Source organism: Pteropus medius, unplaced genomic scaffold (assembly GCF_902729225.1).
Source record: "Pteropus medius unplaced genomic scaffold, Ma_sr-lr_union100, whole genome shotgun sequence".
Taxonomy (NCBI): Eukaryota; Metazoa; Chordata; class Mammalia; order Chiroptera; family Pteropodidae; genus Pteropus; species Pteropus medius.
Genome location: NW_024349802.1, coordinates 23384034 through 23400289, shown reverse-complemented (window position 1 = coordinate 23400289; position 16256 = coordinate 23384034). Strand labels below are relative to the sequence as shown.

Here is a 16256-nt window from a genome sequence, read left to right as displayed (position 1 = left end):
TGCTTAATTTATTCAAATTTCCATTACGCATCAATAAGATGCTGGGGAGGGTGTGTCTGTGTCTTTGACCCCGAATCCATTTGTAGTTTTTTGTCTGTAGCCTTTTCTTAAGGTAGTTCCAAACACACCCCACGTATGCTGATGTTTGAAAAGGCTGTAAAATTAAAGCTACATAATTATGAATGCTATGAAAAAGGTTTTGACAACTTTTGGTGGCATTTAATTCAAGTTAAACTCCTCTCATTCAAAATAATAAGCGTAATGTTACTTATTATGTAAATGAGGAGGCAAGGCAGATGTTTTTCATCCTGGTGCATTCACTGGGGATTAATACATGTAAAAATGGAGCAGGAGGGGCCTGTGTTCAACCTGGAAATTTGACTAAGAGTAAAGCAACAGGAAGAGTGATTACTCTGAAGCTGCTCTGTCCAATACGGGAGCCAATGCCCACATGAAGCTACTTAAATTTAAATCAGTTGAAATGAAATAAAATTAAAATTAAACATTTCTTAGTCACATTAACCATAATTCGTGCATTCAATAGCCTCAAGTGGCTGGTGGCTACTTACTGAAGAGCACAGATATAGAACATTTCTTTCACTGCAGAAAGTTCTATTGGACAGTGCTGCTAACCACAGAAATATTAAAACAGGCTATTGATTCTTGTAGATTCCCTTTATCAATTGGAACTTTATCCATAAGAGTTTGTAGAACATCTCAGGATGCATGTAGATGCATAAAGAGCCAAGAGATGGAGGTACGATCAGGTTGCTGCTGGTTGAGTGCCACCAATCCATCTCACGAGAACATGCTAGAGCTGTGCTTCTTAGTCTTTAAATGTGCACACAGATGTCCTGGCGATCTTAGAGTGCAGGTACTGATTCAGTAGGTCTGGGGAAGGCCTGAGGGGCAACAGTCATAAGTGGCTCCTAGGGGCTGCTGCTGCTGCTGCTGGTCTGGAGACCACACTTGGAGAATCACTGATTTATAAGTTTGAGTCCCAATTTTGGTCGCACACTGTAAACACCTGGGGAGGTTTAAAAACGACTGATGCTTAGATCTACCTGTAGAAATTTGGATTTAATTTGTCTCGGGTGTAGTCTGGGCATTAACGATTTTAAAAATCTCCCCAAGTGATAAAAATTTAAGAACCACTGACGATGATAAAGCAAATCTATTAAATCTGAGGACCAGAACCACTGACGATGATAAAGCAAATCTATTAAATCCAGGCTTCATCTGGAAGTCTGTTAGTTAGCAATGCAGAGTCTCAGGCCCAAAACCTGTCCTGCTGAGTCATAACCTGCATTTCGACAATATTCCGCAGGTGATTTCATGGACATTTAAGATGAGAAATTCTGTACCAGACAGATTTTTATGGTAATAACTTATTGATCTATGTATATGTGCTTTCAAAAAATTCTTTAAAGTAACAAGTTCTATTGGGGCATGTAATTTAGTCCATACTTATGCCAAATCACTGATGGTTTATTAGACTGTCATTGCACTGACACGAACTTGGCAGTTTCTGCTTGCATTGTCATAGACAGTATCAATAATCCCAGTAGAGTGGAAACTGGACTTTCAAGTCTAAGTCAACATGACCAAATTTTTTTAGGAACTAGTGCCACACATTTGAATAAAAGTTATGATTCAAAACAAAGTGCTACTCCCTTTTTAGGTTAGTACTTTTTGAATTTAGGAAACTGTATACTTCTAATTCATTACCAGAGATTACAATAGATACATTCTTAATCTATGTAATTTTTCATTATACAACACTAAGATCCTGGGAGGAAGGAGGGAGGGACTATAACTACACGCGCACGCACACACACACACACACACGCACACACGTTTCTAAGATTGTATTTTCTGAATGAATCATTCCAAGTAGTATTTTAGGGGAACAGTGCCAAAGATAATATATTATACTTTAGAAAGGCCAAGTACATGATGAGTTAGAGCAGTGCTTCTCAAACTTGAATGTAAAAGGAATCACTTGGAGATCTTGTTAAAATGTAGACTCGGATGCAGTAAGGCTCAAGTGAGGCCTGAAACTCTGAATTTCTAACAATACAAGTGTTGAGATGCTATTGGTCCATCGACTATATTGAGTAGCAAGGAGTTAGATGACTTTTCCAGGACACCTTTTTCTAAACTCTCATCTCAGAGATTCAAAAAATCAATCAAATGGTCTATAAGCAATAAGAAGGGTGATTTTCTTGAAAGTTCTGATTTGCTCATTTGAGTCATCTAAACCATAGACATCGAAAGGTCAAAATTATTCATAGACCCATTATTAATTGAAAGCTAATGAGGAAATGAAGTCATTTAAGGCAAAAGCAAAATAGTAACATAAATACCTCAAATGACTACTGGGGCAAAATTTTCAAAATGTTACAAGCTGTCTGCATGCTTGAAGTAGCAATTTACATGCATAATTAGGTGCAATCAACAGTTTTGAAATGTAATATATTTTTCCAAGCCCATATTTACTTATGACAGATGCAAAGAAAATTCGGTGTCCCCAAAAAATAGAAGGGCAGAGAAAGGAAAAATATTTGCATTTAACAATGGGAATCTTTACCAGCACGTGCCTAAATTTAGAACAAATTTAGCTCGAGTATTGTATCGTTTTGATTCAATCTTCATTTAAGCCTTAAAGAAATTCATGAACACATTCTGGAAGTAACAAGCATAGAAGAATGATAACTTACCAGTCAGCTGTTCCGGCTCCTGTGGGAATTGACGTGTAATTTTTATTCCTACACTGTAGAAAGGAAATCTGTCAAATTCAAAACTTTATTGCACAAAACACCGTTGACTTTCTTCCTGCCTTCAGAAGGGGCTTCATATTTTGAAGATTCTGAATATCTTTTAGAATAATTTATATAAAACGATTAATTAAACTGGCAATTTCTTCCTTCTAAATCAAAGTCCTAGGATGAGTGCTCATGGTGAGTTTGTATCATCTTACTATTTTCAGTGAAACAGGCAGCGACTGTCAAGTGTTCACTATGTACTAAGGCACTTGGCTAAGCCCTTTACACAGATAATCTAATTTACCATTATAAAAATACTATAAGAATTGATTTATTACAATGTACTGGGGAGGAAAATTGAGAGTAAGTAACTTCTTTAAAGGAACATAGCTCTACATTTATTTTCTTGGCTGGTACACTTCTACATAAAGGGTCATACTGATTTAAAAAGTATAGTGAATATCAGACTAAAGCAAGCTCATTTTATTTTTAAGAAGTCCCCAATTTAGAAAATGAGCTTAAAATATACTTTTTAAAGAAGTTTTGAAGAAAAAGTAATTCTGTCTCCAAACTTTTTCTTTCCACAAGTATATTCGCATTGCATTATCCAGATTGGCTGTTTACACTGATTAAATTAAAGTGGCAATTAATTTCCGTCACACTTATAGGCAGAGTCAGAGATTTTGAGATTGCATTGAAGGATAAGACCTAATGATGTGTTCTTGCGTGACTGCATTTATTGGGGAAGTGTCTTGATATGTAAAAGTTGTCTTTAAGTTAATGCAAAACAGTCACATGATGAACAATGCAATTTTCTAGTTTCATTAGGCAAATGTTATCTGTGATACACTATATGTTAGGGGGAAAAAACCATCCTCTGCTAAGAAATGCATGAATAGTTCATTTATCTCTTGATCCATTTGGGGGCATTATGGAACTCAAAGCCCAGAACAATGGGCTTTATTTAATATTAAACAGGTTCTTAATAACCCTTTATTTCTCTTCTTAGCTGCTGGAAGGTCCCTCCTGGACCTGCAGAGTTGCGGTAACAGTTCCCGTGAAGTTGTAAGCTACTCCCCAGGACCAAGTGGTTTTAAATTTAGAAGTCATCCCGATCACCTGACTGTCGGTGAGCCCCGATTTCAGAATTTCCAAGTCTACCCTTGTCTTCACTATCTATCTATATTTATAGGCGCAGCTCACCGCCTGGCCTGGGGTCACCTCCGGAACCTCCTGGAGACCTGCGCTGCTGAGGACGCCCTTTCCAGCACAGGAGAGCTCGCCACTTGGGAGCGGCGGCGCCCAGCTGGCGCCCACCCCGGGGTACATTGCAGTAAATGCCTGGCAGCGACTTCTCGCTTTTCCCTCCGCCTCCCCCATCGACCCTCCACTGCCAACCTTTACGCCAAACTCGGGCGCGCTGCGAGACTCGCGTCCACGCCATCCACGCGGGGCCCCACCCCTTCCCGGTTCTAGCCGGCGATCCAGCCTCAGGCGAGGGTAGGTCGATTTCCTGCCTGGAATTGGCCGCTGGCTTCTCCTCTTTACTCCAGTTCTCTAGTGCCGGGCTGTGTGGCGCGCAGTCGCCGGCGGCGGAGCATACCGAGGAGCGGGAGCTCGGACACACACACACACACACACACACGCGCGCGCGCACACACACACACACACACACGCACCGGAGAGGCTGACCCTGGAGACACGCTCGGCCGCGGGAGGGACGAAGGGAGCCCCGGGCCAGCGTGGAGGTGGGGGTCGCCTGCGGTTGGGGGTGCGCGCACCGGCCATCAGCCCTCCGTATGCTCCTCTCCTTCCAGTCCTCGCCAGGTCGGAAAACCTTCCTTTCCTTGGCTCCTGTGCGGCGGGGAGAGGGCAAAGGTGAGGGGTCGGCGCTTGGTCAGCGGGAGGGGATGGTAGATCTCACTTACACCTGGTATTCCTATTCCTGTCCGTTTCGCCCGGCAAACCCCCGCGATCCGTTTTGTTCTTCCTGTAACTTTGTTCGGAAGGTTGGAGGGGAGGGGGGACGTCGACCGGCCCCAGGAGAGACGCGAAAGCGGCGCGGATCGGGAGGCCGGGTTGGAGAGCAAGTCCCCGAGCGGCCCCGGGGCTGGGCGCGCGGCTGGGAGGCGTCGCCGCGGCCGCCGCCGCCGCCGCCGCCGGGATGCGCTCTGCTTAGCGGGACTGCCGGGGGCGCCTGAAGGCCACCGCTCCAAGGACACGCGGCCGCCCGTTCCTCACGCTCCCCGGCCCAGGCGCCGCCAGTGCCCGAGCCGACCAGGCGAGCGGAGCCGCGGGGAGCGCGGGCGAAGGGTGGCGGGAGGGAGGGCGCGCGGGAGGCGGCCCCCCCCTCGGCGAGCCATGCGTGCCATGGGCAGCTGAGGAGCCGCCGGGCGCCGCTGCCAAGTCTCCGCTCCGCTTTTGTCTTGCCCTCCAGTGAATGGGAAGATGGAGATGGATGTTGAGGGAGTTTCTCCGCGCCCGGAGCCCATCCCCCGCTCCCAGGGGGCTGGCGGAGCCTGCCAGGCGCCGCCACAGCCGCCCCAGCCCCAGCCCCAGCCGCAGCCGCAGCAGCAGCAGCAACAGCAGCAGCAGCAGCAGCAGCAGCTGGCTCAGGATGAACTGCCCGGCGAGAGTGCAGGAGCTGAGGACAGCGACGATCCCGAGGCGAGACCCAACAGCGAGAAAGGAGAGAGCAAGGTAGGTCCACAGTGTGTTGGCGCTGTGACACCTTTTGAACAAAACCGAGGAGCTCTAGTAGTGGCTGTCACTTTAACCCCTCCGCTTCCCGCACCCTCTTTCCTCGTTTGTGCGGTGGTGGGGGTTGCAGATTTGGGGAAGGCGTGAGATTTAAGGGAATCGATGGCGATAGTGACTTTCTGAACTGGAAGGCGTGTGCAGAAGTCTGTCCTGGTTTCCGTATTCAGCTGTGTGTGCAGAGAAAAGTCTTGTGGTACATGCAATGAGAAGCCAGGGCAGAGCCCACACCTCAGGAGAGCAGTGTTGAGAGACCTTTGCTTGCCCGCACAGTATAAACCAAGGCTTATTTGGATGATCTAGGTCAGGGGGAAACAAATGTCTTCAGGAGCTGCCAAGTGGCTTCTGAGACTCCGTGGAGGGAGGAGACATCAACCTGAAGATGACAAAAATGGGAGCAAAGTTTGACTCCTCGGTAGAATGGAAATCACTGCTTACTTAACCCAGCTCTCAGGTCCAGGTCCTCCTCCTCACCTGGCACCCTCCTACCTAGGAGGGCAGAGACCAAGTGCCTGGCAGCAGATGAGCCCTGTAAATCTTTGCAGCCCTGCTGTGTCATCATAGACCAGGGGGCAGCTACTACTTACTGTGGAGAGAGGAGTTCTTCAAGTAATTGGACTCCAGTAAGAAATGGCTCAAATGCCCTTCTCTGGTGCTGAGCGTTTATTTTATTTTATTTTAATTTTTCCTGTTGAGAAAATTGTAAAATAGAAGAAATGACATAGAAAATAATGCCTTGGTAATATTATTAGAATGAATTTATTACAGCTTTGTTTCTGAGTACAGTCTTCTTCCTCCACGTACACTGAGAGTTCTGTTTTGTGGAAGCTAGTGTTGTTTAGTTGTACCTGTACAAAGTGTACACATGTATTCGTTAATACATTTTGAAACTGGCTGCTAATGTTGGGGAAAAGTTGGTTCAACAAATCAGAATATTAAAGGTCAGTCAATATGCTTTCTCCCTTTGCTCAATTAAGAAAGTGCACAAGAAAATAGTCACTTCTCCCGGCTAGAAAAGAATTGCATGTCATGAAGTGCTCCTAGAAGATTGCCTTGGTTACTGTTGGACCTTTCCAAAGGTGCTAGTGGATTAAACAAATATCCAAAGCATCAGGATCAAATTGAGTGTTGCTGTTCTGTGTTTGGAGATAGGCTCACTTTAACAAGTTGATATTTCCAAATATTCAAAATTGTTTTGCATTTTGAAACTGAGCTAAGGATTAAGTTTGTTGTTTATCTACCAAAATCAATATTGTAATTTAAATGGCAGTCTACCAAGACACCGGAATTTGAACACACTCTAGACTGGACTCGGTGCCTTACAAATACGTACAAGATTTACATTGTAAAAACTCTGATGAATTTTAATATTCGAATATCCTCAGCTTTCTAGTCGCTCTTGATTTCATGAATATTTATTTCTGTCATGACTGCATATTTACTACTTTAAGTGACTGTCTGTGCTCAGTTTTACGAAATAACCGTAACTGAGCATCATATTACCTAATTGTATTTTAAGTCTCTTTTGCAAAATAGGTGTGGGGAATAATTAAAATATACAGCCAGTACTGCCATTTCCATATTGCTGGTTCATTTGCCCTGAGCATGAGAAATTCCTGCCATCAGCAAAAATCTGTGCTTATTTGTTTCCCTTGGATGCACCATGCAGACTGTCTAATGTTCTACTGGTTGTGAGGAATAAGGAAGGCAATGCGCTACAAATATTACAGCAGGTGAAGAGAGGACTTGAAAGCCGGTTGATTACAGTTCGTTAATTAGCATGTTCAGATAATTGAGTATTCCACTGATGTGATTTGCTTTATGTTTGTCTGTAATTTCTTGAGGTGGAAACAAAATACTACTTTTTTCCCTCCAGGTGTTTGCCTTAAAAAATGATGTTGCATCCTTCCCTTAACCCAGAAATGAGCTGTGTTAACCCTTTGCTTGTCTCTGGTATGCTCCTTCTGATTCCTCTTAAGAGTTGAGGATGGTTGCTGTGTTTCAGACTTTAATAACTCTTTTTGTCTTTGATGGATACTAAGACAAGTTATAAAATGATTTTTCTTAGCAAATCCTGATTTCATTAGTGGGAAGGCCTTTGGGTGTCTAACCAAATTATTCTACTAAAATATAAATGGAAGACAAACTGGGATAAAGTGGAATGTGGTTTTACCAAGCTGTTTGGGGTGAGGTGGGGGAGATTATCACAGTAGTATTAAACACATTAATGTACAAATGTGATGTATTGGACTATTACATTTTCTTCTCACAAGAATTATAAAATATAAATTTTGAATACTGTAGTTTTATCTTGAATCTTCCACCACGCAAGGGTACTGTAAATAGGATGTCAATGGATATTAACACCCCGCCCCTGCCCCACACACACACCCATAAGGTGCTGGGGCGATAATGGCATTTATTTATTTTTTTCAGATTCTGGTTTGGGGCTATGATTTACTTTCTCAGGAATTTACCCCAGTTGTCATATTGGAGAAGAAATTGGAGCTTAGTGCCCGATCAGCATGTCTCCTAAATTTCAGGTTTATGGTCATAGGTCTTCAGAAAGTCTCTGAAATAGGAAAAAAGGTTGGGAAACTAGATCAGCCAAGGGATTTTTTTTATGGCAGAGTTTTGTGACGTGACTGGTACTTTCTGTTCCTAGAATAACAATGCCTGATTCCTCTCTAGCAAGTACTCTTCAGAGAAATGTTAAAGTAGCTACATGCTATATATGCTTTGATTCCACAAAATAGATAAGACCTTAAATTGACCATTTATTCCTCCTCTGTGCTTTAAGGTACAGGAAAGCAGTCTCCACACCTTGCAATGACATCCAGAGACAGCGGGATAAACCTCTTTGGGGACCTAGTGAGATATTTCCTCACCCGTTACCTCAAGAACTTCTTCCTCATATCTGAAAAGAGGTTCTATAAACTGGACAAAACTCTTTTCTTCTAGTGTTACAGATGAAGATGAAATGGTCATTGTCCTTGAATAAGAGACCTTGAAATCCTTGAAAGTGTTCTTGACTCTGGATTTGATAATCTTCAAAATTTTGTTGCAGTGTTCTGTAGGCCTTAAATATCCCATCCTTTTAGTGCCTTTTAAAACCCTTCTGAAGTGCTTTGCTTATGCTCAATAACTCTTAGGTAGGTGATTCTGAAACCTTGTTTGGAAAAGTTGGGAAAAGTTGAAAAAAGTTCCCCGTGTTGAAGGACCAGCACCCCAGTATCTCACTCCATCTATGTTATCGTTACTTATGCAAATGTCCGAATTCTTCCCCTGATCCCAGATGTGTGATATAAATGATTCTTTCCTGTCTACTTTAGCTTCATCTCATTCATATATTCTTCCTTTTTCTTTCTTTATCTTTCTCTCTCCCTTCCCCCTTCCCCCACCCCACACACGTACACACTATTTACCATGATTTTTTTATATGTATTAACTGTGTATTCATGGCCCAGATGTGAGGTGGCATAACCATACTCTCTTTTTTGTTTAGCTCTCATTCAAATCTTGGTTTGCAAGATATGTCATTCTTGTGGTTTTGGAGTAGAGAGACTCTGTGTGCTGTTGCTACCAATGGTACTTCATTGCTGAAAATGACTCCAGATTCTTACCTCAATGTGTTCTATCCTAAACCATCAATCAGTCTTACAGACGATGCTGTAGGGAATCTTTTACCCAGCCTATGTGGTACATTTTAAAAGCCTTTTATTGTGAAATAATTTTAGATTTATAGAAGAGTTGCAAAGATAAGATAGAATTCCCACATACCCTTTACCCAGCTTCCCCTAACATTAACGTCCTAGAGACATACATACATACATACATACATAGTACATATATGTCAACGAAGACATTACCATTGGTATAACACTATTAGATAAACTCATCCAGTCAATTTTTTTGTTGTGTGAATGTGTAACGTATTGATGTTTTCCCTTCTAACCTTTTAGGATTTAAGACTTTCTTTACACATGAAAGGCTGGCTCCATGAAGAGGGTATTTAAGAGCCAAATTTAACTTCAGATTAACCCTCCCCCCCTTTTTCTGGTGGGTAGATGCAGCTTGTGGAGACAAAGGATGAGGTCCTCCGAGCTCTGCATCACACTGCAGTGAGCCCTATGAGAGTTACAACTTTGGCAAAGCTCTTGAGTGCTGTTAACTTATGGGGAGTGATAGTATTTTTTTATTTTATCCTGAAAAACATTCCTGCTCCAGGTAAGATAGAGTTTGTCAGGACAGCAAAGTCTCAAGTGGCAAGTAGAGGAGAAAAGGCAATTGATAAAATCAAGACAGTTCACTTTGATGCCTAACCCCTTGGGTGTTTGTACCTGGCATGAAAAATAATGGAAGCCCTTTTGATTTTGCATTGTGTTTGCCAGGATAACTCTTATTTCCAGCACAGCAGCAGAAACTTGTCCACATTATGTAGGATGCCATTCTGATTTAGGGTTTTGGCTTTCTGATTAAGAGTGAAATCAGAAAGACCCGCATTTGATCTTGGCTCTTTCACTAGCTGTTAACCCTGAGTAAGATCCTAACCTTTCAAAACCTCAGTGTTTTCTTCTGTAAAATAGGAATAATTTTAATGCCTACTATTATGGTTATTGTGTGGCTTGAATGAAATTAAACTTATAAAGTTCTTGATTTAGTGCTTCATAGGTACTGACTGCTCAGTAATTGTTAATAATAATAACAATTCTGATTATTATTATTACTGTTACGGTCCAAGGTTCTTAAAAGAATCATTTGGGACTCCAATTTTACCTAGAATTTTCAGTTTCTCCAAGGCTGTTGAGTTGAAAATGATATAAACAGTCAAAGCAAGTTGGTGCTCGATGACACAGTTTTGCCTTGCTGTCCTGAAGATGGTCCCAGGTCTTTTCCTGGTGGGCAGGAGGTTGGAAAAGAGTTATGCTTTATTCTGGTTTGTCAATAGACTGCTTCTCTCCCATTAGGAAAGCCAAGGGGGGCCAGGATGGAAGGCCCCTGCCTCCCCGCCCAGGCCCCAGGCTACACACAGGACATTAATAAAGCTAATGGATCACTTGCTTTTTTAAATGTTACATTTATAACTTCTCAGGAGGAATCAGTGGCAACTTTAAGACTTAAAAAATGATTGAGCTAAAAAGTTGTATCCTTTAGGGCCCTTAGGTTGCAAGAAACAGAAACTGACATTAATTTTGAACAAAAAGGTATTTTAGTGTAAGGTAGTCAGGTAATCACAGAATCAAAGGCAAAATGATAAAACTGGTTATTGGGAAATACCGAAGCCAGAGAATGTCACATCTAAGCAGTAGAAAGCAATGAATGGTCTCTCAAGGGCACTGGCATAGAAGAATAAATTCCAACCATTTTTTGCTTTTCTGTCACTCTACTCAAGGGCCAGAGTCCATGGAAAGGATATCCAACTGGCCTTTCTTGGATCAGATATCTGCTTCTCAGTCAGGGAAGGGTGGCCATTTAAGCACACACACACGCAAACAAATATATATATTTTTTCAGAATAAAATAGTCTTTTTTGAGAAAGAATAGGTAGTGGCCTTCACCCAACACACCCCTGCAAACCCCACACCCCTTTCTGTCATGTACATCCATCCTGTTATATCCCATTCACTTTACTGCCCTCACTTCTCTGTGGACCTCTATGAACGCATGTACTGAGGTCTGGGAACTTGCTGTGGGTACCCGTGTGTCACATTTGAGATGGGGCTGAGGTGTTTTTACTGAGATTATCTTCCTTTCCTCATGGGTGCTGCCTTGGCAGAGTTGAAATCAATTGTTAGAAAGATCCATTTTGTTAGACTAGGCTGTTGTCCTCACTTGTAAATTTTTTTAAAGCATTCTTCAGCTCAGCCAGAAATGTAATGTGGGGCAGTAGCAGGAGCAGTGACTCTGCTAGTGTGTTCTTCATAAATGACCACTTAACACATTTTTAAAGGTAAAATGTTGATACGTCTAACAGGCATTAGCGTAGCCAAGTGAAAAGTTACTTTAGGACACGTGGAGACAATGGCTAGTGACACATGGAGACTCCCTTTTTCTCGGTTTGCTCCCCCAATTACCAAAAGGCACAGGCCACGTCCTGTGCACAGCAACTAGTGGCTGGCTCTGCCCTCTCTCTCCCCTGCTTCCACTTCCGTCTCTTTCTCAGGGTCGCATCCCCCTTCCCAGATTAGACTCCCTATATTTTACAATCTATTTTCTTTTTAAAGTAAGATTTATTGGCATATTATTTACAGACAGTAAAATTCACCATTTTTAAGTGTGCAGTATAATGAGTTCTGACAAATGTACATACCTTTATAATCATCAGCCCAAGAAGGAGGTAGAATGTTTTTATCACCTCCATATAGAGTTCCTTGTGTCCCTCTGCAGACATTCCCCTCACCCTACCCCAACCTGTTCTAAAATTTCATATAAATGGAGGCAGATAGTATATAAACTTTTGCATCTGACTTCTTTTGCTTAACACAGTGTGTTTGATAGTCACTCCTTTTGGTGTATCGGTAGTTCTTTTTTCTTACTGAGTAGTATTTCACTGATTGGATGTACCACATATTGTTTATTTGTTCATCTGTTGATGGATAGTTGGGTTGTTGACAGATTTTTGGCATTTATGAATAAAGCTCCTATAAACATTTTTTTTTGTAGACATACATTTTCATTTCTCTGGATGAATTTCTAGGAATAGGACTACTGGGTCGTATGATAAGTTTAACTGTATAGGAAGTGACTAATCTATTTTCAAAAGCAGCTGTTCAGAATGTACTCGCCCATCATGCATTCCCACCATCAAGAGAATTTCAGGTGCTCCACATCATTGTCAACACTTACTATTGTCAGTATTTTTAATTTTAGTCATTCTCGTAAGTGTATAATGATATCTCATTGTGGCTTTACTTTGTTTCCCTATTAGCTCATGATGTCGAACACCTTTTCATGTGCCTATTTGCCGTCTGTATGTTTCTTTGGTGAAATGTCTGTTCAAATCTTTGGCTCATTTCTTTTTTAAATGGGTTGTTTGTGTTCTTATGATAATCTACATTATTTTCGCATAGGTTTAGGTTTCAGAAAACCTGGTAGGAGTTTGAGGAGATTATAAAGCAAGGGACATTTTGAGTTTCCTTTCTTTGGGGATTGTTGGTGAACTAGCACTTACTGGGAATTTATCATGTGCCAGTCATAGAGCAAGGTAGATTCACATTGGGTGATTTCATTTTATGCTCCTCAGTATTCCTTTGAAATACATACCTGTTATTAGCCCCAAGACCACACAGCTACTCTATGGCAGAGGAAGGATTTAAATTTAAGTCTGCCCTACCCTTACCCTTTCCATTTCATCAGGTATGTCTTAAGACCTGTTCTTCACAACTTACTGGTTAGTTTCCCAGCCCAAACTGCTTGCACTGCTCTGGGTGTTTTAAAAGCAGCCCTCAGGTGGAGTAACACTGCTGGCATTGACATGCAAATCAGGACATTGAGCTTAAGGCAAAAAAGAGTGCTCCCAGTTTTATTTCAGTCCTGAAAAAAAGTCCTATTCACTTCATAAGGCAGAAAAGGGAGAATTCTCCAGAGAAGTAGAAGGTTTGAGGTGTCCATCTTTCTCAGCTAAATTGCAGTACTGTGGTTTCCCGGAGGGTCAGGTTAGGGCTGACCCCCGGGAATCAGATCTTGGTTCAAACCCCAGTTTTGTTCTTACAGGCTGTGAGGATTTGGGGCAAACCATGTGAATTCCCACTCTAGTTTGGATTCTCCTATCTGTAAAGATGGCGGCTGAGGCCCCCTTACCACAGCTGTGCATCATGAGGCTTGAATTACCATCAGGGTGACCAACTTGTTCCATCCCAGGAAACCTTGGGTCCTAGGTAAACCGGGACAGTTGGTCACCTTCATTCTATGTAACATCTGGACCATTACAGACTCCCAAGACATGAGAGCTGTCACTGTTGAAAGTGCTTTGAGGCATTTGGTTCATAGGTCTGACAATGACTCATCACCTTTCAGAACTAATGAGGCTCTGTGAATGATTCTAGGTTCTCCAAGTTGACTTAAAAAATGGTCCAGAGCGAGGCTCTGGATTTGAATCAGACAAATAACACTACCTTCCTGAATAAGTGTATGTAGAACTTTCCAAGGCAGATCCCCAACCATGAAGTAAGTGGGTTTCAGACCACTAGCTGTGAAAGTATCTCTGCCTAGAGAAAAGCAGGCGCCTTAGAGGAGCTTTACCGACCAGACAAAAATCACCTCAATAAATATTTTTTGAAAATTTTATGGTTGATAGGCTCACTAAGGATCAGACTCAGTATTCCCCATGGGGTTCTCTATTGGAAAGAAACTGCTCTTGCAGGAAGAATAATGGGATTTGGGTGCTGTGACTTTGAATCCTGGCTCTGCGCCTTCTAACTGGAATCTTGGACAAGTTACGTTTTTTTTTTGGAGCCTCAGAGTTGTCAACTGTGAAATGGGGATAATATTTTTACCTTTCTAAGAACTGGCTAGACCAGAAACTCAAATTCAGTAGTACATGGAGAAAGACTTTTGTAAACTCTTACACAAGTCTGAGTGTGTGTATGTGTGCGCGCACATGTGTGTGTGTGTGTGTGTGTGTGTGTGTGTGTGTGTGTGTGTGTAACTCTCTGGTTTTGTTGAATTAATGAGTTCCTCCTCACCCCATGGTTTTCTGGATCCTTTTTAAGAAATTGAGCAAAAGAAGCATCTCATTAGAATTAAAGATGCTGGGAGATGGGGTACAATGTGGTCATTCCCAGGAAGGATGCCCTCAGATCATGTTGGGTGGGTTCAGACGTCTGGATTTGGGCTGCGGTACTCCTCTGGGAACATCACCAACTGACCCGACAACTTCTCCCCAGCTCCTTTGCCTTGCTTGCTCTATGGATGACAGTAATACTTTTTTTTTAAAAAATGTTTGTGGAGCTTAACCTGCCCCACCTAGAGCCTTTGCCCAATCCATTTCCTTTGCCTGCAGTGCTCTTCCTTCCCCTTCTCTTCCCTCTCCGCCAGTACATTCCTACTTAGCCTTTAAAATTCAGTTCAGTGCCTCAGGAAAACTTTCCCTTCCTTGAACTTCTCCCTGCCTACCCCATAAGTTAGGTCTCTGCCGATGTGGTATCATACATTCTTAGTTGTGTAATTAGCTCTTTGATGCAAGCCATCAGGATGGGGTCTGGGTCTGTCTTTTCATAGCGATTTTTTCAACCCTAACATGGTACATTACATGTAGTAGATCTTCAAACATATTTTAGATGAGTAAGGTTGGGTATAAATACTCAATTGACAGTCTTTTCCCCATTACCTACTTTCTGGCCCAGAATGATCCATGACCTTATGCAGCTCACATTCTAGTGGAAGATACAGGTACTAAACTAGTAAACAACTTAATAAGTACAACATATAAATAAACAACTAAATAAATAATCTGACACCAGTAGTCCCTGAGTTGTCTGGTTGCAGCCATATATTTAGAACCCCTGCCTAACCATATTTGTATGAGAACATTAATTCAGAGAAGTAAAGAAATAACCATAATCCACTCTGTTTTCTAGAATCGCCATCTTACGGCTTCGAACCTGGCTGCCTCCACTATTTCCCTCGACGTCCTCTGCGTTTAACTTCTCCTCACCATATTGGCATTGGCAAATCACAGCACATGTGCCACCAACTTCCCTTTCTGTCTTCCTGTCTGTCAAACATTGCTAATTACTCACAGTACTCTTTCCTAATGAGTTCAGCCTTCGCTTTGGAAGCAGGGATTTGCTAACAATCAATTGGAGACGGCCCGCAAGATGGAAGTGTGGCGCTGTCCTTGCCCTGAGCCTACAACTTTCCTGGCAATGCTTTTTCACTTGCCTGGACTAGACACTCTGTCTTCACCACGCCCCTCCTCAGTTTCTAGACCTGCATTATCCAATACGGTAGTAAGTGGACACAGGAGGCTATTTAAATTTAAATGTAATTAAAATTAAATAAAATTAAAAATTCAGTTCTTCATTTATACCAGCCATTCTTCAAATGCTCAAAAGCCCCACATTTAAAGGCTACTATGTTGGGCAGTGCAGATATGGAACATTTCTGCCGTTGACCAAAGTTCTTCTGGACAAAAATGTTACAGGCCATGATGTCGCCTCTCCTGCCTGCCCTGGCCATTGTTGATTTATGTCCCTCAGAGATGCTCTGAAACTAATCTTTTGACAAGGATGGAGATTTTACAATTTCCTGGGATTTGCTTTAGGTTTTTAGTGAATTACTTACAAATTGTTTTTGAACGACCTATATTGTTGGTATAGAGGCTGCTTAGAGCAAGCTCTCACTCAAAACCTTTGACTAGGGGTGTTGCTATTTTTACTTAGGTGCTCCGCTGAGTCTTGGTATTTGTCCTTGGCCATTCTAGAAAATAGTCTCTGGTAAATTGGTTCCAAGAGATGTTCCATGTTCAAAGCTTTTATTAGTGGGTAGTTGTACCACTGGCTGAAGCACCATTGACACCTCCTCTTTGCCATTTACTAATGATTGTCTTCACCTTGTGGGGATTACTAGGATGGTACTTGTCAGAATTCATAGGCAGAGAAATCTTGCTGAGAGCCTAAATATCATCATTGAGCCCCTATGCTTGCAACAGCAACACAGGGAATAATTTTCAGTTTATAGAATGGATAAAGAGTACGAAGTCACAAAGTTCTATCCTTAAGGTTTCCTATTCCT

At 42.2% G+C, this 16256-nt stretch overlaps 1 protein-coding gene across 3 annotated transcripts in view; it reads left to right on the top strand.

Annotated features, from left to right (window-relative positions):
* The first annotated feature begins 3999 nt into the window (after positions 1-3999).
* Positions 4000-16256, top strand: part of LOC120581630 (protein alan shepard-like) — a 745620-nt gene continuing 733363 nt past the window's right edge. Inside the window, exons 1-2 of one of the 3 annotated variants that reach the window (XM_039836707.1) lie at positions 4000-4265; positions 5203-5465. In XM_039836707.1, coding sequence (XP_039692641.1) covers positions 4103-4265; positions 5203-5465 — 426 coding nt within the window. In that variant the 5' untranslated portion in view covers positions 4000-4102. Of the gene's footprint in view, positions 4266-4330; positions 4644-5202; positions 5466-16256 lie in introns of those variants that run through there. The other 2 variants (XM_039836705.1, XM_039836706.1) reach the window with 2 other exon arrangements.